The following is a 27,611-nucleotide window of genomic DNA, read 5'->3' on the forward strand; positions in this document are numbered from 1 at the left end:
TGCATGACAACTTTTTATTTTTGCATCAAGTGCAACGTTACAAGTAACAGATAAAAACTCATTTTACTAGTCCCAGCAGTATACAGACCTGAACAAACGCATTCTGCCACGCTGCAGGCACTGTGCATAAGAACCTGGTCAAGATCTTCAGTGCAAGTGTGACTAGAAAAATAAAGCAGTGCTATTACTGTTACACCTGCACGTATCCCAGTGTCATTAATAACACTTATGATAAGGTAGAATGGCAACCACTCTAGTGCATGAGCAATCCCATAAATTGGATTTTGCATCTAAAATAGCAAGCAAAGGGAATAATGCTAATCACCTAAACAAGGTGAGGTACAAACCCATGATTTCAAGGAATACGTTGAGCCAATTTACTGTCTTGATTGCAACAGAAGAAAACATGAGCTGAAAATACCTGTTTTTAGTCTAGTAGGGAAGAATTGGAAACTGGGCAGTTATAGCTGGCCCAAGGAATTCTCCTTCCTAGCTTTTGCTCAGTCTTCGTCTGTAGCACTGCAAAGACCTTTAACCGAAAAGTCGTCTTCAAGCTACTAGCAAGTTTAACTGACCACATTCCACACCTTTCTAGTGGCTATAGTTCGGGAGCAAGTCCTTGCATTGATGGTGAGACAAGCATTTCTACTGAAGGTAGGTGTCAAGTTTCTTCTTGATGTTGTCAAAGGAATCCATTCCCATATAGTCAGCTTGGCCTTGCTCCCACCGTTCCTTGCGTTCTTGTGAAGATACAGTTGGTAACACCGGTGCCGGTGGTAAAGGCGGTGGTGCTGTTGCCGATACTGACATGTGGGACACTGCCTCTGTAACTTCTGCCTAAAAACAGAGGCAGGGTGAAAATACAGCAATACTTTGCACAGCTAAAGCAAGCAACAAGCATGAAGGTGGGACAACCAAGTGGATGTTCTCATGCACAGCAGCAAGCATTGCCAGTGTGCAGGGATTATGCAGCTTTCTGGCAGAATAACAAAGCAAAGTAGCAGGAGGAGGGGGGTTTAAGTTCTTCATACCTCTCTACAGAAGCCACAAGAGAAAGCCAGAGTATAGACCAAGCCCGATAGCTGCAAATAGTTCATTAGAAAGATGAAAGATGCAAGATTAACAGGAGAAAGCACAGCTTAAGAGATCAATAACTTTGGGCTGAGAAAGGTTGAGAACTTAAACGGGCCTGTGTGCTAAGATGAGACTGTAGTCTGCAGTCAGATGCATGCACCAAACTCCATGCATGAGAAGTAGAATTAGAAGAGTTACTTTGGCCTTATCAAGTATTAAGATTCATCACTGCCAGTCTATTAAAGTACTTATTTTCTAGTCATTCTAGTCCTACCTAGATTTACCATGTAAAATCTGTATGTATATATTGTAGGCTGAATTGGGATTCTTCTTGAGAACGTTATTAGCTGAAACACGTTAAGAGTCGGGGCCCCTCTCTGTACATATTGAAAAAGATACTGCAGTTTAACTTCGGGTACACTATTAGTCACTTACTGTAGCTTGTTGTGGTTCAAGTAACTTTGAAATAAGGAAGTTAGGCAGGCAGACATTTACGTTCAAGACTTCTGTAGCATACTTCTCATCTGTGTTATTCTTTATTTCAAGCTAAAACAAAAAACCTCCCACAAAATACACCCCCAAAACTAAAGTAAACCGAACCCATGCTTTGAGTTGAAGGGGGAGGGGGAAATTAGGGAGATGGTACAGAACCTGTCCATACCTAGATAGTTTGTACAAGGATATTAAGAAAACACATACCACGTTTACACCTTTGGTATTTTCTTTAGCAATTCCGTGCTGTTCTAGTAACGGCAAAACATTAGCCGCGTACATATCCCACCACGTGTTGAGGAATTCTGGGTGAACTATTTTAGGGTCATGCATTTCTCCTTTTAGGCTTTTTGTTCTGGAGTCATAGGAATAGTTCCATGGCTTTGTGCCTCCCAGGAAGTGTACCACTTTAGTATTTGCACCAAACCTGTTAGACAGAAAAAGTTAGAACCTACAGTTTCTGTAGGTGTCCAGAAAGAGTCGTCTGTCAGACGAAATTAGAACCTGCAGTTTCTGTAGGAAACATGAATGTCTTTAGGAGACTAAAGACTACACTATATAAAACTGCCAATGTCTACTGGGCCTGGAAGCACTGCTATGCAAACAGAACTCTATCTACATTATGCTAGTCAGAATACAGACAAAAATCTAATGCCAGGACTATTTCAGTACTTACAGCAAACTCAAGTCTTTAGGTAGAACGATGTCCACAGCTCAGGAGAGAGCAGTCTCAAGCAGCCGTTGCAATTGGAACTAGTTTTAAAAGTGAAAAAGATTCTACTCTAAAGTCAGTGATCCAGACAGCTAGACCGTACAAGCATTATGTAAGGAAGGGTCAGTGCCAAGTTACTCTTTCAGTCTATATCCCTGTAGAAAGAATCATCCTAAGAGCCTGCTGCAGGAAGACTGCGCCTCTGAACAGTAAAAGCTGTGTGTAATCTCGGCATTCCAGAGGACTTCTGATCTTGCTGCAGCAGGATCTTGCTAGATAACCTACCGCTGTTTTCTCAATAACCTTAGCTTAGCCATGTTTTGTAAAAACACCAGTTTCTTGAATTATTTGAATTCCGTTTTCAAGATGGATTTCTAGCTTTGTCCCAAACATTATTAGTATGTTGTTTTGCACTGAGTGTGTAGGTAAAATGCAACCCTTTTGAAGTAAAGAAATAAAAGAGATGACATTCATTCCATTCTTCCCCTATGGTTCCATAAATAGAGGTCAGCTAGAGTCAGTTTTGAGAACTAGCTGTACCCAGTTTCTGTAGTAACAACAGCTTTCATACCTAGTTCAGTTTGTATCACATGTCAGGACTTCTTCTCAATATCTCAACAAATTGAACCGGGTAATAATGCAAAACTAGCTTGTGTAAAAACACCATTTAAGTATGCCCAGGTCATTTTGACTGGGACTCGGATGTTCAAGTTCTGCTTATGCAGACTGTGCAAGTGTGTTTCAAAGTCTTTAGAATATTCAAAACAAAGTATGCATTTTTTGATACCCATGTCTGCTCCCCTCTGTTGAAAGATCTTTAACTGCGTTTACATACAGTGTTACGGACGTGTTCCTGAAGCATGACAATCCACGCATGCTTGAAACAAGATAAAGTATTTGCAGTAGTTGCAAGCAAAGAAGCTCTCTTCAGAAGGTATGTTTCTGGGCTTTAACTGTAAATGCCAATGTCAAGACTTGGCATAATAAGGCTACCTTAGTTTTATTAGCTGGCACATCGCTATTTAGCAGCTGTGTTTTTCTGCTTCTTAGACTGCTGCTGTCCTGATAATTTGTCATTGTTAAAAATCAAGGCTTAAATGGCAAATTCTAATTCTAGCCCTTAGAAAAGGCCCAAGAAGTGCTGAGTTACGCTGCTTCTACTAATGAAGAAGAGTATTACTAGTATTCGGCCTACTTGAAAAACCGTGCAACAGTTAATACATGCCAGGCTTCAAGGATGTTCTTGGTATCTGTTTTCTAGATACGATGTAATAGTTTCTTCTGAGACTTAAACTCAATTGTTAAGCTTTATGTCCACGCTAGCCACAGTGACTAGGCTGTCTTTCCCCATCTCCCAAAGAGAAGTCCTTCATCAGTGTTTTGAAATTAGACGTTTTTCTCGGTGTTGGCATTTTCCTTTAGAGAAAGGATTGAGGCTGCTGTGAAGTTTAGTCTTGCTGTACAAAGCTGCAAAAAACTTTGCCAATTATGTCAACAGACTTAAGCTTCAGTTTATTCCAACTGGTGGTTATCATGAGCGTAGGTGCCCATCTAACCAAGAGAAATTGTTGACCTACTGAGCAGGGTGTTCTGCTTGGAGGTGCTGCACATCCATCGTTCTCCTTTTTTGAAGGGCTGCCGAGCTCTGTTAGGCAATTGATTTAATCACTTAAACGGAGTTTTTGTCAGGAGCCACCAATCCCATTAGCATTTTGTGGCAGCAAGGTCATTTGTAAATTTAAGGTCATGTGACTGCCAGCCAGCCAGCCATGGCAAGAGGACATACTTCACAATAGAAGTTAGCTTATCAAACGCTATACAACTACTTAGTCATTCTCAAGCTTGCATGTACTTCTTAAAATAAGTGTTCCACTTTTAGCATGACAGAATTTCAGATGGTGTTCTGATCACAAGACATAGTTTGAGCTTGAGCCAGCAACAGTCCTGCTTATGTTAGCTGCTGCTGCTTTAGACACTAGTAACTTTATATCATTCAGAAATCAGATTGTTTTTATGCAGTTGGTACTTGTTTTCTTACTTACAGTCAGCTTCTCACGTTGCCTCCCCTCCTCCTGTTTGTTATAACGCTCTTGGGAGTTACCTTGCCTATGACATAGGTTTAGTCACAAGCCAAACCTAGTACTGCTAGGGAGTAGACATTTGTTTTCTTTACACTGGAAACGTGCAATGGCATGGTGCCTGGCTGCAGGCTTTGCCCCACCCTAGGGGGACCCTTAGGGAACTGGTCCTAGGTCTAGAAAGACTGGTGGGAGGGAATTCTAGCTTTATAACATTTTTGTACAATTCAGTATGATTATTTGAATGGTATAGGAGTAAATAAGTACTGGTCCTTAAATACCCTAAGTAATTTAAGTCGTAAGAGAGGACAAAGCTATCTAGACAGGAACACCACAGCACCACCAGTGACATGCTGAAGTTTGGCAGATTCAAGCCAATTTAAGAGCTGCTGCCTTTGATTACAGCTGTAACAGAGTTCCAGGCTGTACTGGAGTTGTGCTTCTTCCTTTTTGGAAATGACCTTTCAAGGGTGCTTATCCTAAATCAACTTTAGGGTTACTCCTGGGGGATGAGTAGTTAAGCCACAGACATAGCTTTTTCTTTGTATTTCTCATCATGAGATAATTCATTTAACTAGTATTAATGCAGCCCTTAAACACAAAGGGGAAATTACTATATATCTTCTTTTGGTCACAATAACGGTCTCCTTTTAGAAGAAGTTCTTGAAAGTTCTCCTTGTGCCTTGTCATTATGTAACAAGAGATTAGTTTATATAAGCCCTAAATCTGGTTACAGTAAGTCACTTCAGAACTTTGAACTTACGCTTTAAACGCTGGAAGGTAGGAGTATACAGAAGTGCTGCTCAAATTATAAATAAATGGTAGATGTTTGCTCATGTCTGTTGTTGCCCAGCTGCTGAAGAAGGTGTTTAATAACCCCTGGTCCGCACCTGAAAGAATGCGTTAATATACTGTTTTAGAGAGCTGTTTTAGGATTATCGTCAATCACTTCACGAGGCCTTCCTAACTAAGAGTTAGTAGTACAGTCCGTCACGTCCAGTAGGAGTTTGACACAGAGCACTGGAGTTCTGTTTGTGAATGATCCTGTAAAACTTGCAGCCTTTGAAGATCCAAAAAATGCAGAGAATGAAAAAGGTAGTATGTCTGAGATTACTCCTGCTTTCTAGGAGATAGCAAGCTGCTCAAACCCTGCCATTCAGGTTATTTTACTGGACCTTAAATTCAAGCTGTATAATGCAGCAGAAAACAGGACTTGACAACAGGCTACTATTCATCTTCAGGAAAGCTACGGCCCAGCAGAGCCAGTGCGAACAACAGGTTTGTTCTATTACTTAAGCTTTACAGGTAACATGAGCAAGATCTCTGGGCCAGAATTACGTTATCAGTGGTCTGTTGGTAAGCCATCAGCCCCGGAAGTACTTCCATCTACACTGTGATCTTGAGAAAAGCACATTCAGTCTTAGGGACAACTGTAGTAGAACTTCATAAAACCCATTAACAGGAAATAAGAGTTCCTAGTTCTGTATTAGTATTCAGGTGATGCGATCTACGCGACTACATGATATTACTAAAAATGATTAAACTCAAGCTGTGTTTCAGTGTATGATTATGGGAGTGGGAACAGTTGCTTGTTTTGGGTATTCAGCGTTTGAAGGGCTCTGATCAAAGACCACCAACTGTTACGCATACGTTAAGGTCAGAGTTCATACACCAACTCCAGACATTATATCTTAACTTGCTTTACGCATTCTGGAAAGTCATTGAGACAGATACTGCTTCGACACATATCTGTGAAGCTGCTAACCCCTTGAATGAGGATAACCGTCAAAGTTATGGCTAGAGCTAGAGTGCTGGGAGGGGTTGCCTCTCAGTTTGCAAGCAGAGGTTGTAGGGAGGTCACATGAATCTAAAGTTATTTGATGTCAGTAGTAGAGTAGCTAAAAAAAAATAGCTCCTGGCCTGAAGCAGACCAGTTTACAAGCAGCTACAGAGAGAAGTAGAAACTCTTATTTATGTCCATTCATTCTTTATATCGCTGAATACACTTAGTCTTGTAAGTGCAAAAAGATTGAAGAGACTTTCTTGACTCTGATTTGCTTGCTTCCCTCCATGCCTGTTAAATTAACATTTCTGAAGAATAAATGGATAGTTAGAGGAGACACTATCTTATTTTAATCTTTTATTTTGTAAAGCACTCAGTCTCTGCTGACTCAGGAAAGTTTTATGGCCTATGATTAAACTAAGGTTTACACCCTCACTGCTGTTTGAGCATAGTTTGCTTTTTGTGACTGAAGTATCTAGATACTGGGCATGCTCTTAGAGGTACAGGAGGTACACTGACAAATATAAATTCTAAGTATCCCATTACAGCTGTCAGCATACATGCAGTTTGCAGAGTGAGAAATTGCCTAGAGACTCAGTGCAGTAATTTAGAACCTCTGACTTGCCTTTCAGCCTATGAGGAGGGAAAGCACTTTTGAACAAGTTGCCCCTCACAACATAGTAGCATCAAAGAAACACGACATGCCCCCAGCTACATTCCGCATACGCGTTCTGTGCATATGCATTAGAAGTTAAAACTAACAGTAAGACTCTAAAAGAGAAAAAAAGTCTGGGAGGCTTTTGAAGAACAGATGGCTCATGACTTCAGTGATAGCAACTGCGCATTCAGCTTATTCTACAAGACTTTCTATCATACTTGTTCCACATACTCCGCTTGTTTTCAGATTGCATGCGTTTATGCCAAAGCAGCCAGTGAAAGCAGTATTTAGGTGTCCTAGTCCACACTCCACCACAGCCTTGTACGAACTTGACCTTAAATACAAGGCAAGAGAATCTGGCAGTTACATTAGCCACGCATCCACAGACGCAGACTTGGTGCATCATGTCTTCATATGTAAGAGACATGATTTCATATCCCAGGCTAAAGAGCCAGAGGCTTGTTCAAGCAATAGCAATCATTCTTAAGGTATCAGCACTACCAGACTCGGCTAATACCAAACTCCGTTTCCTTTCCCTGCTAGTTTTAAACAGTATCTAGAATTATTGCATGGCATATTCCTTATCATCTAGAAAGGTGGAGTTCAAAGAAAGTAGCTGTTACTCTATTTAACTAGTCATCAGGCTGTCATTTCTGGACAACAGCGTCATGTAAGAGGCATCTGTCTTGCTGTAGTTTATAAACATGAAATACGCTGGAAGGTCTTGCATTTCCTGCTTAGCACTCCTGCGTACGGGGTGCTTGGAGCTTGATTTCAATTATACATTGCTAGATAGCTTGTCATGTTTGCATCCCTGCACCGTATTAAGGGCAGTGATCCTTCACAGACATTTCTCTTAAAGAAAGTTTCCTAGAAACTTTTATTATTGTTCAGACCAATTTAAGTTTAAATCCCTCTCGTTCATCCGAGTTCACAAGCTCAAGAGCAGCTTGCGCAGGCAGTGAAAAGTCCCCCCTCTCTCATTATTCAGATCTCTGCTACCATTTAGCACTAGTAAAGTTGAATAGTAAAGTAAAACCTGAAGTTAAAAACGACAGTTTTAGAAATTTGGTACTTAAACCATTAACCTACCCTTTTTTGCTGTTAAGTGCTGCAACAACTGCTTCTTGTTTAGGACACTGAGGAAGTTTCACCATTGTGTGGCTTTAGCTCTCAAGTCAAAGTACAGTGTGCAAGCAGTTCTGTCCTTTAATAGACAGGGGCCTTAACAGACCTAAGATAGGGTTTGCTAAGAGTCAAGCACAGATATCTCAGCAAACAATCACCAAATCTCAGATATTCCTGGAGCTATTCAACAGTGGGCTTGCACAAGTTCCCCCCGCCCCTTATCTATTTTTATTACCACAGCAATGCAGTACCATGTTAAAGCTTTTGCCACAGCTGGTGATCAGTTTACACTCAACATCTGAGAGCACTCCCAGAGCTGCCAGCTGCTACCTTGTAAGTAACAACATATAGACAAACCCTTTATTTCAAGTACTCATTTTCACTAGAGTTTATTCACATGGTAGCATTAAGCATCTAACTGACCCTTAATGTTCTTTAGGAGGCCAGGCACGGCAGTACATACAATAGCAATTATTCTGCACACTAGGAGTGATAGCTGGAACTTTCACTGTTTACAGAAAGGTAAGTCAAGGTACAGAAAGGTAAGTCAAAAGGCTAGCTGTTTACTTTCAAATAAGAGTAGCATTTTATGGTCTTATTTACATAGTACTCTGTAGTTTTTTCATTTAGACCTGGTTTCGTGCCACAGCAGCAACAATGAAGTTTAGTGAAGGGAGACCGTGCTAGTCATTCAGAAGCACTGAACTATGGCAGACTTCAAGCAACAGGTGTTTTCACTGCAATGGTAATAGGTTTATGGCACTTGCAGGACAGCAGAAGTTAGCTTCTCAAGCTTAGATCTGGCACAGTGACCAAATCCAAGTGACCTATGGTGGGAAGCAGCCAGGGCTACAAATGCTTGATATTGGGATAAAGCCTATCGCTATCTTAAAGCGGTAGGAAGCTGTCACGTGGTGTAACAAGATCTAATCTAGCATTAAGTGACAGTTCTGTCTTCAAATGCATTTGTTTACGGAGCTGCACTTAAGTTGACCAGGACTGATTCTTCACAGCAACTTGAATTAGCCTAAAACAACCAGTCCTGAGTGTTAGGGTTAGCTGAAGAGACAAGTGTATTTAGAAGTGCGTGAAGCCCGGTACTGCAGTTTGATTTGCTACACATGCATTGTGCTCGCTCCATCTTAAGAACTTGTTATATGATTCTGCATTGCTAAGGCTTCCAGCTGCTAGTTTAGAGGCCAAACTCTTATTTTGTTTTTCACAGGGGCCACAATCTGAAAACATATTGGAATAAAATCCTCTATAGCAACAAGAGTTTTGTGTAGTTACAGAAGAGTTTGGAATTCCGTCATACTCAGCCCTGATGGCGTATGTCCAGTTACTGAGCCATCCCAACCACCATTACCATTTTGGTCTAGATTACAGTGGAATGCAGATTAATACATACCATCAAAGCTGCCTTTCTCTGTGGCAAGCTGTAACAGCTGATTGTATGTTTCAACGGAAGGTCGGTAAACAAAAACTCCAGAATTAAAACAGTCAGGCCAGCCTGGATCTGGTGCTGCAGACAGCTCGTCTCTCTCAAAAAGCTCATCGATATTTGACAAAACCTAGTTGTAGGGGGGAAAAAATTGCTTTCTGGTTTCTGCGCTAGGACTTGGGTATCTTGTCTTAATGTATTCTGATATCCACCTCAAGACATGAAGGAAAGTTCTCATATCCTTGGTCTTGTGTTATGGAAGACAACTTCAATTGAGATAGTCCCCATTTATTAGATGTTTCAAGTATTTATTTGGATTTAAAAGCACTTCCATAGTTAGAAGTCCAAAAACCAAAAAACCTTCACCACCCCTTCACGCAAACCCCCTCCCCACCCCCCCTCCCACCCAAAACCACAAAACTCTCACAGCAGGTCACGAAGAGGGATCATGAACCACAGGTACTTACCATTGTGTCTGCATCCATAAAAACACATTTTGAATATTGTGTCAGTTCCCAGCAGTGAAGTTTTGTGAGAGTGACACCCAGCTCAGGTCTCCTCATTAATGCTAAGTGTGCCGAATCTCCACTATCCAGGATATTTACCAATATGACTTCATCAAAGACTCTTTCCAGCACTTTCCTGTGAAGAGGTAGTTGCCAGGATTTAGTTCTGTTGTTATTCCAATACCAGACCACTTGACAAATTCCATGAACAGAAGCAGGGTAACAGGGAACCTGTTACAGTACTTCACGTGCCATCAGTAAGAGCTGACTACATATATTTGAACGCATAAGCATTCCTCTCCACCTCAATGTTTCTAGTTTGTAATGGACACCTTTTGGGGAATTAAGACGTTTTTTCCAAACGCGGGTTTAATTGGTATTGCTACCAGGTTAGATAGGTCACGGCTATGTAGTACAAGCTTTCCACGCGTTTTTCCCCCCGCTCTTTTAGCGAGATGACAGACTACTTTAAGCTTACAATTAAGAAATAGGAAGCTGCTAGAGTAGCTTGGGCAAGACTTCGTACAGTAGCTGAATCCTAAGCAGTTGTAACAGAAGTTTATGCAATAGCCATGACAACGCTGTTCTGTATTTGTAACTATTAGAGCCACGTGACCAGACAGTTATTAAAGCTTTCTTTATCCCATTAAATTTTAAAGGCTCACTTAAATCATGGCTGTGGGTGCAGCAGCATTTTGACTCAGTATCACGTCCACCTTAAGGGTGGCACTTAAACTTTCAGACAGCGTAGTGAAATTCTGTGGCAGATAACCTCTCTTGTAACTAAGCAGCGATGGTAAAACAAAGGGTGGATAAGAAGCATGTGCTTCTAAGAATTTGAAGCCCCTGTGAAGTCTCACTATTGTATGCAGCATCTCGAACGCTCGGCAACAATCTGTATGGTTTAAGCCACAGAGAGCTTACAGATGAGTTGAAACTCAGCTTTACAAGGCTGTCTTTCTGCTGATGAAAAGTTTGTGAACAGTTGCTTTTAACTTAAGGCACAAATCGTTTGTGGATAGAGTAAAAAAAAAAGAAATTGCAAGTTAAGTTCCACTTATGCCATTAAGTGTGTACTGGTAGTGTTGCTATAGCTGGTCTAAGAACTTAGTATAGCTACTTTGACCTAACACAGTAAGCATGCTTATTTGTTTTATCTTGAAAGAGGGCACTCACCTAGTGCATTGAAATAGATATACCTACATGGAGCATCATTAGAGCGATAAAGCTGTTTAGCTGCCAAGAGACTCCAGACTCGCTCCATTTACTGAGCCACTTCTTTGCAGTCTTTATAAATTGAATTCTCTCTTCAAGAGAGCTTTCCACGTAGGGACTCTTGAATTCTAATCTGCAGTTCACGTAGCTATTAAGTCAATTCCTCTCCCCCCTTACATGTGGGAAAAGCCCCCTGTCAGTTCCATACTGAGATTACTTCTAGAGAGGCCATAGGAAGCAGTTTCCCGAGAGTTTCATTTGTTTTATTGTGGTGAGCCTCCTTAGACACCTCTGTCATTCTGTTGATTTGACATCCTTGGTGCTACTTCAGTTCTATTCATTTTATTCTCTCATGCAATCAGATTTGAGGTGTCTGACAGATTCCAGTAGAGTTTCAGTGTTACGTTAACTCAATCTGGAACACTCCTGTGAGGCAGGTAAATACCATTCCCCTACCTCCACACAGACCCTCTAATGAAGGCACAAACATCATCATATTTTTGGGCAATTCCAGGTATGACTATGAAAGAGTCGAGACCCACTTCCAACAGTAACATCAAGTCACAGTTTAGCGCTCTGATACAGAGTTTTGTTTTAAAAGTCATCGCCACATAGCGATACGGAAGGAAGACAGAAAAATAAGAGGAAAAAAAAATACACAAAGCCACACACCGTTTCTTGTCTGAAGAAACGCTTACAGTGCTTCTTCAACAGATAGTCAAAGTTTGATTCTGCTGGGCTTAGTTGCTAAGCTTCCAGAGTTTTAAAAGGCTACTATAAAGGAGTCTAGCTTTCCCTCCCCGCCCCCCTTAAAAACTTTCACATCAGCAGGCGCTGTGGCAGTTTGATGCCTTTAAGTGACCTTACCTCATGGGATCTGAGACCTGAGGAGTTATGAGCACAGTCAATTTCCTTGTTGTTCTGTAGTGTTGCAAAGATGAACCAAGTACCAGTGCTCCTTTCACATAGGAATCGTTTGTGGCTAGAGTCACAAAAGACTGATCTGGAAGAAATGAATTTCGCCAGGTTAGCAAAGTCCTCCACTTTATTCTGAGACAGATGTACTAGAAACCTAGAATTGTTGGGCAGGTAGTCATGCTGAGAAACCTCTCCCTTTGAGCATGCTGTGCCTGCCTGCTACTGAGCGAAGCAGATTATACTTGCATAGCTATACTTGCCATTAGCAACTTGACACATAACAAGATGTAGTAAAAAGCAAAATCAAGATTGTTGCAAGAGAAATGCAGTTCCAGCTTGCCCACAGGTTAATGTCATGCCAAATGTTAGTGAAAAGCTAAAAAAAAAAGAAAAAAAAAGTAGAGAGGCATATTTTGGGCAAATACATAGCCATTTTCAAGTACTGGTGCCAGTAAGCTTGCATGTAGTCTACATTTAAGAACAGTTCAGTTTTGCGGAGTTAACTCCGTGTTCAGCTCTGAACACGGAAGCTAGGGCAGGATAAATCTTAGGTTTCACTTTAAATGAAAGCAACTACTGAATTAGATGTTGGACAGCAGTATTAAGTTTTACTAGCTCAAGATTTTGCAGATGAGTTGTTTAGCAATGCATTGTTGCAGCTTTGTCCCAGGAATGCAAGATTTAGGTGGGAAGCATCCAGTAATAAGTGATTTAAGACCTGTAGCAATGCCTTTTGCCTTTTAATTAATGCTCTCTTGAAAGGTATGGTTGGATCGTTACTCTAAAGTATGACCTTGCGCTCCAGTGGTCTCTTATAAAAATGATGATTAAGATGTATTACTTTGCCCTGTACTACTCATGCAGGCCAAAAAATTCAAACTTTATATTCTTTTAGTTTTCATGTTTTGTTTTAAACTGCCAGGGTGGAACTGACATAGCTAAGAATGAACTTAAGTTAGTTCAGAAATCACTTGTTTGACTGTCATCACGCAGTAGCCCTTTCAAAGCCTTTTTTTTTCCAGGTAGGAATTTCAGGAAGATTTTCACGTTCTTAGATGTTATGTATGAGTCCATGCATACATACCGTCTAGGCAAGACCAGTTACTGCTTGTTTCAGGGGTTAAATCTGCAAGAGACCAGTGCACTCTACCCCCCAGGGTGTGGGTCTCCCTTCTTATCCTCTCCCCCGCCTCCATTCACTGTAAACTTTTCCTCCCCAGAAGGCTGCGTTCACGCTGTAGTCGCTGTTGTCCCTCAGCGCAGACGCGGGCACAGTTAGCGACTAGTGCTAACTTGGCTGCAGCAACACAAAGCCTGGGATATTTGTGCAGCTTCCTAATGGACGTAGGTGGGCAAAAGCTTTCTCGTGTTATAGGAGCCTGTCTGCATCTTTAGAGGCTGTTTCAAGGACGTTTTCGGCTGCCCGTTTCACCGGCGGCGGCCGGAGGGAAGAGCCCTGGGCGCTGGCCCCGCTCCCCAGGCCGCCGCCTGGCCAGGCGCCTCCCCAGCGGCGTTAACAGCGATACCGTCCCCCGGGGGCGCATCCGCCGCTCCCGCACACGTTTGCCAGTCGCCCGTTTCTCGAGTTAAGCACGTCTGAGCGGAGGTGGAGTACGCGGCGCCTCAAGAAGCGGGACAGCTGCACCACACGAGCCTTGGGAGGCAGCTCACGGGGCTCCCGCACCCCTCCCAGACCCAGCGGGGGCACCGGGCACCGCTGGAGCGGTCACAGGCCGCCCGCGAGGCCTCCTGCCGCCCCCCCCCGCCCCGGGCAGCGAGGCCAAGGCGGCGGCCCGGCCCCGGGAGCGCGCCGCGGGCGGGCACTGCAGCCTAAAAATAGGTGCTGCTGCTGCTGCCGCCGCGGCCACGGCCCGGCCCGCCCCAGCGCCGCGGCCGCAGAGCGCTCGGCAGCCCCGCGGGCCGGGCCGGGCCGGGCCGGGCCGGGCCGGGCGCGCTCACTCACCTGCCATGGTGCCGGCGCCCCGGGACGGCGGCGGCAGCGGCGGCACCAAGACGCTCCGAGCGCTGCGCCGCGCCCTTATATAGGGGCGGAGCGGCGCGACCGGCCCGGTCCGGCCCGCGGGGCCGGGGCTCCTCCCCCTGCCGCCGCCCCGCCGCCGCCCCTCCCTCCCCGCCGGGGCCCCGCCGCCGCCCCTCCCCCCCCCCCCGCCGGGGCCCCGCCGCCGCCCCTCCCCCGCGGCGACGTGCGCGGCTCCGCCAACCGCGAAAGGCGTTAAATGTTCTCGGGAAACTTCCGAGAGTCGAGGTGTTTTTGCCCCTGCAAAATCTGAGGGGACGCGAGTGACGTGCAAGGGCCCAGGTCAGGCTGGAAGCGGAGGACGCCATGTTTTACGGCGCTGCGCGCGAGAGGAGGGCGGGGGTGACGGGGAGGAGGCGCCGGGGCCGGGGGCGGCGGGGCCGGGGGCGCGGCAGGAAGGCCGGCGGGGCCGGGGCCGGGGGCGGCGGGGCCGGGGGCGCGGCAGGAAGGCCGGCGGGGCCGGGGCCGGGGGCGCGGCAGGAAGGCCGGCGGGGCCGGCGCTGCTGCGGGCGCTGGCCCCCTTTCTCGCTCTGCCGCCCCCGTCTGCCCCGTCACAAACTGCCGTGGCAGCGGAGCGGTGGCCGTCGCCCCCTGCCGCCCGGGGCCCTCGCGCCTTGACCTCACTGGACACCTGTTGTTTGAGACCTTCCTGTGGCGGCACAGAAGTTTTAAGCTTGCCGCGACGGTTTCTGGGGCTAGGATTTCAGTGCGCTGTACCTGCTAAGAGGGCTGAAAAGGCTTCGGTGCTTCTAGTCGGGTAATTTCTAGCTGAATAGTAATTTCTCGTTGAATAGTTTCTAGCTGAACAATTACAGTATCACTCCAGCTTGTTTAGACCTCCCCGTTATTTCCTAATTAGGAGGGGTCGCCTTACCTACCTCAGAGCCGGTCACGGTTTTGTCCTCGTTTCCTTCCAAAAATTCTCTCTCTTCCATAAATGTTACGGTTTTCTTCCAAAACGCTCAGCTGCCTCGGAGGCCTTGCGTTTGCTTGGTGTACCTTGCGTAGCAAATGGCCGGGAGCCCATGTGCTGCGGATTAAGGGATTCTTAACGTTTCTTAGCTAGCCGATGGTAAAATAAGCACTCCTAGAAGCAATGAAGCAAGCACGTCTCGGTTCCTTTTGATTTTATATCGTCTTTTGGTTTGATCTGTCATGCAAGATGCAGTGGAAGCTTTTCTCCTGGTTACGTGACTAACCTGGCATCTACTGAGAAGCGGACTGATACTGTAGCCGTCTTTCTCCCTGGAGACGTGAATAGCTACTTCTCTCGTCTGTTTTTACAAAACTGTGAAAAAGTAACAACTCTGAGGAGACCTCTGTTAAGCTAAGGAAAAGGTGTAAATGTTGTTGGGGGACATAGAAACGTATACAAATGATTTCACAAGCCCCGTTTCCTTAGCCAAAGAGGCTAAACTATATCTGCGTGCGTGTGTTTTCCCCCTAACCTACCCTCCACCCCATCTCTGTCTCCTCCCTTTTGGTGATAATTCTGAGGTGGGAGGCCACAAGACCGGATTAAGGACTGGCTGACAGATGAGGAGAGAGCAGTGCGTATTGGCTACTTTGGCTACCTTTAGAAAGGCTTTTGACACAGCGTCCCAGTGTCTTCCACTGTCTCTCCATCAGAAAGTACTATTTTTGTGGCTGTATTTTAATTTTTATAAATATGTACAACATTTAGAAATCCTGCAGTACTCCTGATCGTAATAACTTCTTATGAAGGGTTATTTTTAACATTTTGTCAATGCTAAGTGCAGGCTACAGGGCCTTTCCCATTAGGTATTACCAGGTATCTTTTGGAGAAGCCCTGCTTAAAGTGACTTTTTTTCAGTGTTTCAGGAAAGGTTTAAGGCATCTTTTCTGTTATTTGCGGGATATTGTATGTCCTTCTAATAACCTCTAATTACAAGGGCTATTCTAAACGTTTTAGATGACTGCTACTAAGTTTCTGATTTTTACTACTGTGTTCTCTCCTACAGGAGGCATAACAATTTTGTGGGTAGGGATTCACAGCGATTATTTTTCATCTAAATGTATATTCTATAGCTTTTAGTACAGAATAATTTGTGTCATGATTCTTGATTTAAAAAAAAAAAACTCACCCCAGTTGTACATAAATTGAAATTGTTTTCTTTAAATGTTTAATGGGTATAATGGTCCAGCTGAGAGATCATAGGTGTTTGCCTGTAGCTATTAAGCACTTAACACTGATATGGCTTACGTTCAGGAGGACCATTTGGCACAGTATCACTTATGGGAATGTATGTTGAGGAGATGTGTTTTATTTAGGGAACTGTACAGTGGACAGTGAACATCTGTTTATGAAGCCAATTGCAATTCTGAAAAAGGACAGTAGAAAATATTTGGGTTCCAGAGTCTTCTTTATCCCTGGCACATTTAGTGTCCATAGCGTCACATAAACTAACGTGCTTTTTCCTCCTAGCATTTTAGCTATATTTAGAGCCACTGATAGGGTTCAAATACTATATGGAAATCTTTAAGGAGACCCCTTTGTCATGTATTAGAAAGGACAGAGTTTGTGTTCTGGAGTAACGTAAAAGAAAGATAGCGAGCTATGTTTTCCTAATGATTACTGTTTATACATTGGTTTTCTCTTCAGTTTTGTATTGGTTCTTGCCTGAACTTGCAGACTTATGACAGACCAAAGTTGTGCATTGGCCCAGGTAAGAATGGAAAAAAGACCAAGAAATGAGGCGGCAGCAGGAGTAGCAAATTAGAGAATCTGTGGAAGGAGAAAGGATTCAGAGATGTCAGCTAATCGGTCAGAGAGCTCTGATCTGCTGCAGAATCACATTGGAGAATGCGATTATTAAACTATAAACATGATAAACAGAGATGGACAAGAGCAGAAGCTATAGATTATGGTAGGCTTATTTACCTTTTTAATCTAGCTGTTTTAAAGAGTATTCTAGCTGCTAATACTAAACAACTGTGATAGGGGAAACTATAATTGTTGTCTTTGAACTGCTCATCACATCTCTCAAAGACCTCAGTGCACGAATAGGCTTTCTGAACTAGTCATAGTTGCTGTGAAGAGCGTTTTAGGGCTGGTTACAGCATAACAAGCGATGTGCTGCAGAATTCCACTTCTTAAGATTCGGAAGTCTAAGATATGACATCTGTGAAGGTGAAACATGACCAGGGACCATAGAACAGGTGTCTCAGCATCTCTGACAGCTATCCAAATAAGGTTGAGGTGCATGACGTCTTCCAGGTCCATAGTAGTGTTGTCAGTGCCATGATGGTCTTGGGACATAAGAAAACAGGATGTTTAGGTAGAGATCTTTTATTAGATCTGTTGATTTAGTAGGAGAAAGTAGGCAAGCTTTTGGACACGCAGCCCCTCTTTACTCTGAAAGTAAAACCAGGGACTCAATAGCATTATTGATTTTATGGCACAGTATAATATTCCTGCTCGTTAGTCTCTCTGTGCTCCATAGGCAACAAACTGCCTATTTCTCTTCCCTAACGTTATCTCCTCTTATCCCCTTACTAACTTCTCTTTTACTTCAAAGCTCTCAGCTACCTTGTCTGTCAAAGACAGTCTAACTGCTGTGCACCTAAACACTGAGCAATTGTTCTCTAGTTGTATTTAGCTCTGCTAATTGTATTTAGGTCTTCTGCTTCTATTACAGACCTGATGAAGGCTGCTGAGCGATCAAAAGCTTTTTCCAGCTTTTTCCAGCTGTAGCAGTTGGTTTAATAACAGCACAGTACCTCTATCTGCAAGTCTAGTTCTTAGTTGTTGTCCTCCCTCTAGGAGGGAGGACAAAATGGCTGAAGAAAAACTTGAATGCATACAGGATCTGGTATGCTCTTAACATTCTCCTATAGAGTAAAAGAGACGTTTTTATTTCTGTTCTAAACCACTGATTGAAATGAGTGGGTCTGTTTTATTTTCAGTATTATGGAACTTAGGTTTGGACTCAGTTGGCCAGTTTTCTAAAATTAACATCAAAACATTATGATGATAAGTTTTTCTGTTCTGGAGTTATGTTCCGATATGCATTATTTATAAATACATTTTCATTCTCTCCTCTGCAAAATATAGTTAAGGTTAAACTTGGCAGTCTTTACCTGAAAAAGTACTACCAGACTGAAAACAGCAGTGATGAGAATTTTAGTCATTTAAGAACTACTACATTGTGCTGACTACCATATAAGGAAGCCATCCAGAAACACTGATCTTCACAATCCCTAATATAGGAATGTCTTAGTCTGGACGTTTTGAAGGCAAAACTTTTTTCAGGGTCATGTAACATTTGTGACAGATCTTGATATCAGTTTCTGGATTAACTGCATTTCTCACCCTTTTCTTCTCTCCTTAGGCATATTTTTTGATACTGAGACCTTTGGCTGATCTCTGGCGAGCTTTGTGAGTCAGAAACTCATATGTGCCACCTGTACGGTTTCCTGAAATGTCCTGGGATACAGCAGGAGTGATTAAGTGCAACCACTACAGTTTTGCTTTCTCCTATGCAACACAGGGTTATTGACCATCCCAGCTTTTCTAAAGCTAAGTACTGTTTATTCAGAGTCACACCATTTATAGGAGTGAACCTTTAAAGGCTGGATAGCTGCATAAATCATACATTTTTCAATTACTGTTTTTCCTCTACCTGCTTTTCCCAACTTTCTGTACACTTCTCTGCAGGACTTCTGGTTCTTAGAACATATCATTCACATGGTTGAGTTAGCTGTGAATACATTCAGTGACAAACCCATAATGATACATGTGATCTTTAGAACATCAAAACAGAAGTGTTTAAATATGTTGTGCCTCCTCAACATCTGTTACATCGCTATTTTGCAGTCCTTGAATGACCCAGGGTTTTAGGGGGGTCCCTAAAATCCCCTACCTGTAATTATAACAAGTGACATAAATCTCCACCTTTTGCCCTAACAGTGCCAGCTGAACCTGGCTGTCTATTTGGATTTGTCAGTGGTCCTTTTCAGCAAAGACAGTTAATTGGGACTGTCTGCAGCTAACAGTTTCTGCAGGCTGTGGCCTAGCTCCTTGACTTATTTTATTGTGGTGTTGAAGAGCGTGTCCAGGCCAAACAATGACGGAGCTTAGCTGAACTAAATGGAGCCGAGATTCATTTGGTTGCTAGGCTTGCAGGGGACTAAAAACCAATTTCTCTGCATCTAAACAGTGAATGGGAACGCAAGGACAACTGTAAAGGAGTTTTCGGATTTGGAAAAGGGAAAAGATCCGTTAGAAGGTAAAGAAAGTTTCTGAAGGGGCTTTTGGGGATGAAGTGACAATGAGGTAGTGAAAGGGAGGGAGAAAATCAAGGACTTGGACTGGGAGATGAAGTGGGGTGAGTTTAGAAAAGGCTTCCATGCTGAGGCTAAGAGAATAGGGAAGCTAAAGAACTGTGTGGGAGGGAAGTCTGAAGACAGGCTGGAGTGCTTTGTTTGGGAAATTTGGCAGTATCTCTTGAAACCACTTCCAGGAAAGACTTGTGAAAAATAAGACGGGCGTTAGCCAAGCTTCCTTATAGCATAAGTGCCTAGGAAGGCAATGGATGGAGATATGTTAGTGAGGCGCAGTCAGCAGTTTCACTGGGATTGGTATGCAGCTGCCAATGCTGCAGGATACTTTGCATCCCGCTTTGTTTCAATTAGACCTTTGCTGCACTGGCTTTCCTTAACAGAGCTACTGCTATGTTCACTTGCCAATGCAGGAATGGAATTAGCTGGCACAATTCTTGGTGGGTCTTTATGCAGCATGTCTCATTGCCTTATGTTGTACTTGCATTTAGTATCATGATAGAAAGCTTAGTAAGTAGAAAACATAATCCTTCTTCTTACTAATGGCTGAAACAGCAAGAAACATGCATGCATCTTTTTATCTGGCTGTAAATAAATTTTTGAAAAGCCCCAGAATTAATTCTGAAAATTTAGCCCAACTTTTCAGAAGTGTTAATTTTTCAAGCGAAGCTATGGAAAGAGCAACTTGACATGCTCAAACATAGTCACTTTTGAAACTGCACTTTTAAAGGATTCATTCTTTCCTTTTTCATCCTGGTGGAGAGCCCGCCTTGTATCAAAACCAGTGCTACCTGGGCAATAGTAAGACTTTATGAAAGAAGGGCTTTGGAACCACCCTGCACTCCACCCAAAATACAGTCCAAAATACACCTTAGGGGCTGGGGCTGGGGGTCCTATCCATCCATGTGCAGGGAGAGAGCCAAACCTGGAGAGCACATTTAATCAGTTATATCTAAGGACAGATGGGGAAAGCACTGCTAACGGAGATGAATTGTGTTTGTAGTCCTCCTTTCTATGTTGCTGTATGAAGTTTTTATAGAAAAATATTTTCATTTTGCCTTGAAGAGCATTTAGTTGTTCTTGCTTTTCTCTGAAATATTGACTGCTGTAAATGTTTAATGTTCAAGATTTGGCCTAAAGTATCTGATACAACTTAGGAATATTAGATTTGTAAAGTCCTGCACAGAATAATTGCACTAAAACCACGTTCTGTTGTGTATTTTTAGTTTTGAATTTCTCTATTTACTGTAGAGATTTGGAAAAAACTGCAACTCTTATACAAAAGCTAAGGTATTCCTCTGCCTTCTTTTCATGGTTGATGCAGTTACTAAGTTGTCTGTGTTATATTCACATTGGCAAGTTGAAGACAAAGAGAGATTTCCTTAAACCTGGAGGAATCTTGTATGAGAGAGACAAAAAGCAGATTGAAGTCTCAATTTTGCTTTTCAATCCAGATCTTTTAATAGATAGTTTAAAATTTGGGTAACATATGCCTTAAAACAAATCTCAAATCATAGAAATGGGACATCAATGATAAAGAAAAATGCATCTGCTCTTGGATCATAGGTGGAATGGTAAAGTCCATATCCTTTGCAGAATTATTACAGGCAGTTTCTGTCCGTCAAAGATGTTTTAGAAGTATAAAAATAAATCGCTATCCTTACTTTGAAAATATGTTTGCTTAGAGCGATGAAGGGCATCCCAGAGGCAGTGGTCACCATGGTCTATAAAGTTGTTTATAGAAGCTGGTTGCTGAAGGTTGTGACAGAATGTGTTGCCATTTTGTTCTTGTTTATATGAAAAGGGCTCCGTAATAGTCAACTGTTGTCTGAGAACTCCTTGAGCACAGCGGATAAATTCATCAGTTGGGTTACAGCAGGGATGCCAGAGAAGTGATACTTGCACTTTGCTCCTGGAAAATCATCATAAAAGAGGTCCTTTCTAGTTACCACACTTTCTAGAGGTTCAGAGCAGTGATTTGGAGAAGTCTGCGCTGAATGCTGCTGCGGTTCAGCAGTTTGTGGATGAAATGTTTACTTTTTTAGTCAGTGTGACTTAGATGGGTCCAGATTCAGCAGTGGGGGACATGCTGAACTCACCCCCTCTTCAAAATGGAGAAATGGAGAGTAAGACAGGGTAGGAAGGACACTCTTACAGACTCCTTTTCCTTTCTGAGTGTCACAAGTGCTGCTCCTTGCCTCTTTCCTTTTGCTGGCCAAGTGCCAGTTTGGCTGCGTTCCAGCTCTCTTCAGGGAGAGCTAGAAAAGCTTGTCTGAAAGGGGCTGCTTCCCTGGGCAGCCCCAACATGGCAAGAGGATGAGGTTTTACCTTCCAAGGCTGGCACACGATGCCAGCTCACTAGCTGCTCAAGATCTGCTTATGGCCTGCAGGCCCCGTATGGGAGAACAAGAATTAGAAAAAGGAGTTTGTGCCTCGGTGAGGAGCAGCCACCTCCACCTGGCTGTGCAGGGATACATGGAGTTTCAGATTATACTATAGCTCAGGGTAGGGATTCTTGGAAGGTCAAAACTGCCTCTTTTTCTGTGAAAGGATATTATTTCTGGGAGAAGGGCACAGAGACCTGAGGAGCTGCTTTCCTTGCCTAACTGATGGCTGAGATCATGGAACGATCAGTGACTGCGTTCCTGTAGGGTATCCTCATCCCACTCTCAGTTGATTTTGCCTTCTAACTTTGTACACCTCATCAGCACAATATTGAAAACACCTTTCCCTCCCCCCTGCCCCAAGCCTACCTCTTGAGGGACTCCATGATCAGGCAGGTACTTCATTTTCAGCATCCCTGTCTACTGCTAAGTCCTTGCTTGCTTTTGTGCTATTAATCCTCCGCCTTCCCAAGCTTCACCGATGGGGCACAAAAGACCAGATAGCTGGAATCTACTAAATCTTCTTTTTCTAGGAAATTAATAGCTTTAATAAGGAAAGCCTAGTTTAGTGTGATTTACATTGGATGGACAATTGTAATTTTTTTGTGTGTAGCTCTCAGCTTTAATTATTTGTGTATTCAATTTCTGCTTTTCCTAAACTCTTGCACAATGTATTGCTTCCCTTCGGCATTGTCTTTTCATGGGAGTAAAACAGTGGTACACTGGTTACTGCCTGAAAAACCTGTTAATAATGTTTGTTATCACAAACTAAATTTGATGGGCCATTTTTTTTTCAGATCACTGGGAAAGAGCTTTGGCCTGACAAGGAGGAACCTGCTGCTTCTGATTGTGTATGTATTAACTTTGTGTTTGCTTGTGCTGAGTCATGGGAACTTCCTGTCTTTATATTCACCTCTTGCCATCACTGTCATATTCAGTCTCATCTTTTTGAAAAGTATTCTTGTTGATTAATCCCCATATTATGTTAGAGAAGGGAGTTGTAGCCGAAGGGCACTGTTGTTTCCACACAACAATCATGCTACCCGTGTAACAGTGTAAGTTCTCATTTCGTAAGTGACAGATCTTTTACTATTAGTCTTAATATCCTTTGCAGGGCTAACTCATCCTGTAAGTTTACAGTTCATTATTTGGCGCCAGTACTCGGTGCAGCTGTTGAGGCACCGCAGGTGGCCGCCCGCTCTGTGGCCCCAGCGGCCGCGGCCCGGCAGGTCCCGTCAGCCCGCCCGGGTCGGGTCGGGTCGGGTCGGGTCGGGTCCGGCAGCTCTGCGGTGACTCTGCGTGCGGGGCCAGCGGGCTGCAGCGCGGCTGCGCGAGGGTGCCGCGCGGGACGCGGCCGACAGCGACGGGCTCACGGAGGCCGAGAGCAGCGCAGGCGCTGGCGGCAGGGCAGCCCCGCCCCCGCCCCCGCCCCCGCCGGTGAGGCGGCCCCGCAGCCGGCGCGCATGCGCACGGCGCTCCCCGCGCCCACGGCTGCTGCCGGCGTCGAGACCGCCGGACTGCACCACAGCGCGCACGCGCGCCATTGTACACCGCTCACCGCTGCCCCCGCTTCTCGACGTAGCGGTGCTGCACCCTCCTGCACAGCTGCCCCAAAGCCGTGGGGTTCCCCAGTCCAGTGTGTGTCGATGGATCCTCCGTTGCCTCTGACATCTCCCCAGGCATGCGTATGCTGCACAGGGGTGTGGGTGTCTCCAGCAGTGGCACAGCAGCCTGATGCCTCTTGTCTGGAAGGCAGGATCCTTCACAGCTCTTCTGGGCTCTTGGTGAGTTCCCTGCTGCCTCTTCTGGCATTGCCTACAAGCTCGTAGATCCCTCCTCCTCCTCCCCTCTGGTGGAGTGTGAGACCAGTGGCTCCTCCTGCAAAGCTGACAGCCACATGCAGCACTGCTAGGCACTCAGTACACATCTGGGGTGGCACCCCCGCCCTGAGGGCCCTGCAGATTCCCAACCTTCCTGCAACCAGCTCCCCCAAAGCCGGGAAACCACCCACAAATCCTGTCCTAACACCCCCACAGACCCCAAAATACAAGACACCAAATTATTATCTTAGGTGAATGATAGTCAAGTGACCAGAGTTACCGAAGAGGAAGCGAGAGACACAAGTGTCTGAATTGTAAAATTAAGAGAGGAATTTCAGGAAGGCTCAATTGGTTGCAACCCCATGTTAATTACATGGAAGTTGTGTTTGGGAAAACGGGAAGACAGGTAGAGGGAAGAAAGGTTAAAGCTTTGCAGAATCAAGGCTCCTTCTCATCAGTTCCAACTTAAAGCAATTTCAGGAGGACTTAAATTCTTACAGCGGTGTTAATGTAGCTTTGGTGGTATTTGATGGCTTTTTGTGGAGGACAAGCTGTGACTTGCAGCATGGATACAGCTAAGTCCTGGGGCTGCGTTGTATGTGACCGGGCTGAGAGGTGGAAGGCGGTCGTCCCCTAGGTGGTTACTGGTGTCGCTGGCTGTGGATGTTGGCCCAAGGAAATGAGGGGACCAAAAATATTAGTTGTCTGTAATGGAGATGAGTTAGTGCTCGCGGTGTTTCAGGTAGGTTCAGTGGAAGTGCAGCGTAGTGCGCTCTGCGGAGCAATGCTTGCACGTGCTCATGTTTGGTGGCTAAAGCCAAGCCTATAAACAGCAACTGTAACATGATTCTGATGCGCATCTTCCTGTTCTGCTGCACTTCTAAATGAATTATTACTTTATTTTGTGGGGTTGTCTTTATCAGTCAGGGTTTACAGTTTGCTCACTTAGCAATCAGGGTGCAGGATTTAAAATTTTAAAGCCTCTGCAACCATTTGGGTTCCAAGACTTGCAGTTTTTCACTTCAGGGTTTATGCCTTACTGATAAACGACAAGGGCTAAATCCTTAGGCTTCAGGGCTTACGGCTTATTACCTAAGCAGCAGGGTGCAAACCCTTCTCTGGGGTTTGTAACCTTCCCCTGTCCCCAGCGTTCAGCTTTGTGCACTGGCCCGAGGTCTGGATTTGATAAGGCGCAGGCCCATCGCACTGAGAGTGGTGATGTGACAGGTGAGGTGAGAGCTGTGAAAGTGTCTTGCAGGGCTCTAGTCTGGGGTAGGGCAGTAGTGCAGACAGGCAGGATCAGAGATCAAAGATCCTCTCACCTGTCAGAGCTGAATCCTATCCCTGAAGGAAAAAGTAGAGGGGATAGGCTGTCAGCTACTCAGACGCCTGCCACGTCAAGGGCAGCAGCAGGAGCTGACCCTTCCCCAAAGGACCGACGAACGCTGGTGCAGAGATGACTCTTCAGGTGTCACAGGGTAAGGGGAAGCATGCTGGCACCGAGGTCCATGGCAGACTCTCTCCCAGGTGTTGCTTCTGTGCAGTAAAACAATAAACAGTTGCTTTACTCTTTGCGCTCGTGTCTGTGGTTCCTGCCGTCGCTTTGCCTGAAGATGATGCCCAGGGGAGGAGGTTACACATTGTGTCTGGGATTGGGAGCTGGTCCCCACATCCTTTGTACTTGGGGGTCCCTGCGGTTCCCAGGGACCCCAGTGCTGTTCACAGGGCTCGGGGTAACTTCCCTTGCATTGCCTCGACCCTTGGGGCTCTTGGTGGAGTTTCCCATTATCCTGGGGGCAGCCAGGGCTCCGCAGGGCAGTGTGAGGGCCCCAGACTGCTCCCAGATTTGCTTTCAGCACTCTGCAACGTCTCTCATGTGTCGGTGGCGGGGGCCTGTGCGCCTGGGGCTGGGAGACACTTTCCCTGGGGACAGGGGGAGCCTGCAGGCACCGTCCCGTCAGCCGCGCTGAGCCCTGTGACATGTCCTGCTGCCCCTTCGGTGTGCACTGAGACCCTGCACTCGTACTTTGCTTTGCCCCACAGCCCTGCGTTTGCCCTCCGACGCCCTCAGGACCCCTCCGTTCACGTTCTGAGGTGCCCCCGATCCCTCTGTGGGCCCCGGGGCCCAGTGCTGGTTTTGCAGCACGCCACAAAGTTCTCTGCTGAGCTTTCTCCCCTGCCCAGGAGCTGTCCGGGTGCCTTCTGGCGCCTCCGGGCCCCGCAGAGTCCCTCCGTCTGCGCTGTCGTCGCCCGGTAACTTCCTTTTTTCCACTGTTCCTTTACGGCGGGGCTGGGAGTGGTGTCGGGAGGGCGGAGGGGTCCCAGGGGAGCCCTGCGGAGGGTCGCGGCGGTGCCGGGGATCGCGGGGCCGGGGGGCTCCGGGCTCCACGGGGGCTGCCGGGGACGGGACGGGATCGCCGCTGGGTCCAACCTCACGGAGCGCTGCTGCCCGCGGCATCCTGGGAGATGTAGTCTTCCGGCGCCGGACGGCCATGTTGTTTTGGGGGCACGGCATGCCGGGAGCAGTAGTCTTCCGGCGCCGGGCTGCCGGGCGGCCATTTTCATCTGCGGAGCATTCTGGGAGATGTAGTGTCCCAGCACCGAGCTTCCGGGCGGCCATTTTAATCTGTTAGGCATGCCGGGAGGCGTTGGCTTCCCTTGCTGGGTTTCTGGGAGATCATGTTGTGCCTGTCGAGGTGGCAGGAGGTGCAGCTGTCAACAGGGTTCCCACCCGCTGGCCACGTCGTGCTCTGTGGCAGCCAGGAGCTGCCGTTCCAGGTGCCTGTGCCTCCTCAGCACTGCAGCAGTGGGCCAGTGTGTCTGTTCCTTACTTGTCATGTCATGGGGGAAGGACTATATGCTGCCGTGAAGAACTACAGGCTGCTGCCCTCAGACCTCTGTCAGTTATCGCGTGTCAGGAGCGGCCAGGAGAATCCAAATGCCAGCGGAAAGGTTCTCTGCCCGGTCCCGAAGAGGAGCCTTCGGCCGTAGGAAGGTTGGCAGCGTCCTTACCGTGACCCGTGAGCCACGCTTCGTGGACCAGCAAAGGAGAGGGGGGAGTAGCGCCTGGTAGCCCAGTCGCTATGGCATCGCTGGCGCTAGCAGGCCCGCGAGGTCTGTGTGAAGCCTCACCTGCCTGTCTGGAGCTTTATTTTGGTCTGTTTACCCGGAGTAACCGGCGAGGCCTAAAATGAGAATTTAGGATGGCTAGATGGGTAACCTGTGACCCGACCTGTCCTCGCCTTGCTTTGCTGCCTAGCAGCAAGTAATAACGGGAACTTGGGACCCCAGAATAAAAACTGTTGCAGTGCTTAAGGGAGGACCTGCGTTTGCCCAGGTTAGGGAACCGTAATGAAAGCTTGGGGGGGGGGGGGGCGGGAGGGGGGAGAGGAAGCTCCAAAACAGGAACCTCCCGGTGACCTTGGTGGTTTGATTCATTTGCAGAATAGTGTTCCGAGGGCCAGCAACCTGAGGAGGAGCCGCTCGACCCGTTTTGTTGATTTCGGTGATGCTGTTTTAAGGAAGCACGTAAGTACAGAAGAGCTCTGGGAGGGTTTTCAAACAAGACGGGGAAGAGCGTGGGAAAGCTAGGTGCCGTGAGTACGGAAGTTGTTAAGGGCTGAGAGAATTTGGGGGGTTAAGCGTGCGCACGTGACGGTCTGAAAGGGGCTGATGCACAAGCAGTAGTAAAAGGGCGTGATGGAGTGCAAGGTTCCTCCCCGGTGTGGGCCCGTGCGTGCGCCCTCGCTCTCGCGGACGCAGGCGATCTGGAGGCGCAGGGATTCGGGCAAGCAGGCCCACAGGCGGACTTGGGGAAAACGGTGTGCAGAGCGCTCGGTGGGTGAGCGGGGCTGGAGCGGGTCGAGGGCTGTCCCGGGCGGGCTGCCTGGGTCCATCCGGTTCTGCTCCCTGTCCCTCTGTCCAGCTCTCCATCTTTCTCTTTCTTTCCCCATAGCTCTGTCCGGTGCCCCATCCCTTTGTTTAGCTACTCGTTGCTCTGCCCAGCTCCCCATCCCTCTTGTACTCTTCCCGTCCCTCTGTCAATACCTGCTTCCCTCTGTCT

At 45.9% G+C, this 27,611-nt stretch overlaps 1 protein-coding gene and 1 long non-coding RNA gene across 5 annotated transcripts in view; one reads left to right on the top strand and one right to left on the bottom strand.

Moving 5' to 3' along the window:
- GYG1 (glycogenin 1) lies at positions 1-18,397 on the bottom strand. 4 transcript variants are annotated; one of them, XM_009665899.2, is made up of 8 exons: positions 14,922-18,397; positions 11,955-12,090; positions 9,834-10,008; positions 9,334-9,496; positions 5,120-5,246; positions 1,774-1,993; positions 1,032-1,082; positions 1-837 (listed from the first exon to the last, which is right to left on the bottom strand). In XM_009665899.2, exons 2-8 carry the CDS (start codon positions 11,957-11,959, stop codon positions 646-648), a joined length of 933 nt encoding a protein of 310 aa, XP_009664194.1. In that variant the 5' UTR covers positions 11,960-12,090; positions 14,922-18,397; the 3' UTR covers positions 1-645. The 4 variants fall into 4 exon arrangements, with proteins under 4 accessions (XP_009664194.1, XP_068810941.1, XP_068810939.1 ...); XM_068954840.1 differs by lacking the exon at positions 14,922-18,397 and adding an exon at positions 13,969-14,081; XM_068954838.1 differs by lacking the exon at positions 1,032-1,082 and having other exon boundaries at positions 14,922-18,014.
- The window catches only part of LOC138068211 (uncharacterized), a 30,239-nt gene continuing 3,148 nt past the window's right edge, over positions 521-27,611 (top strand). The window contains exons 1-6 of the long non-coding RNA XR_011142914.1: positions 521-654; positions 3,116-3,212; positions 8,166-8,258; positions 8,365-8,447; positions 18,396-26,543; positions 26,993-27,076. This is a non-coding gene — a long non-coding RNA (uncharacterized lncRNA). The remainder of the gene's footprint in view (positions 655-3,115; positions 3,213-8,165; positions 8,259-8,364; positions 8,448-18,395; positions 26,544-26,992; positions 27,077-27,611) is intronic.

This window comes from Struthio camelus, chromosome 9, assembly GCF_040807025.1.
Source record: "Struthio camelus isolate bStrCam1 chromosome 9, bStrCam1.hap1, whole genome shotgun sequence".
Lineage (NCBI taxonomy): Eukaryota > Metazoa > Chordata > Aves > Struthioniformes > Struthionidae > Struthio > Struthio camelus.

Bases quoted from the DNA above. Each gene is read 5' to 3' on its own strand.
- GYG1 (XM_068954840.1), bottom strand. The intron at 9,497-9,833 runs GTAAGTACCTGT...CCCTACAACTAG, and splicing joins TTATGGATGCAGACACAATG to GTTTTGTCAAATATCGATGA. The intron at 838-1,031 runs GTATGAAGAACT...CTCTGTTTTTAG, and splicing joins CTTGTGGCTTCTGTAGAGAG to GCAGAAGTTACAGAGGCAGT.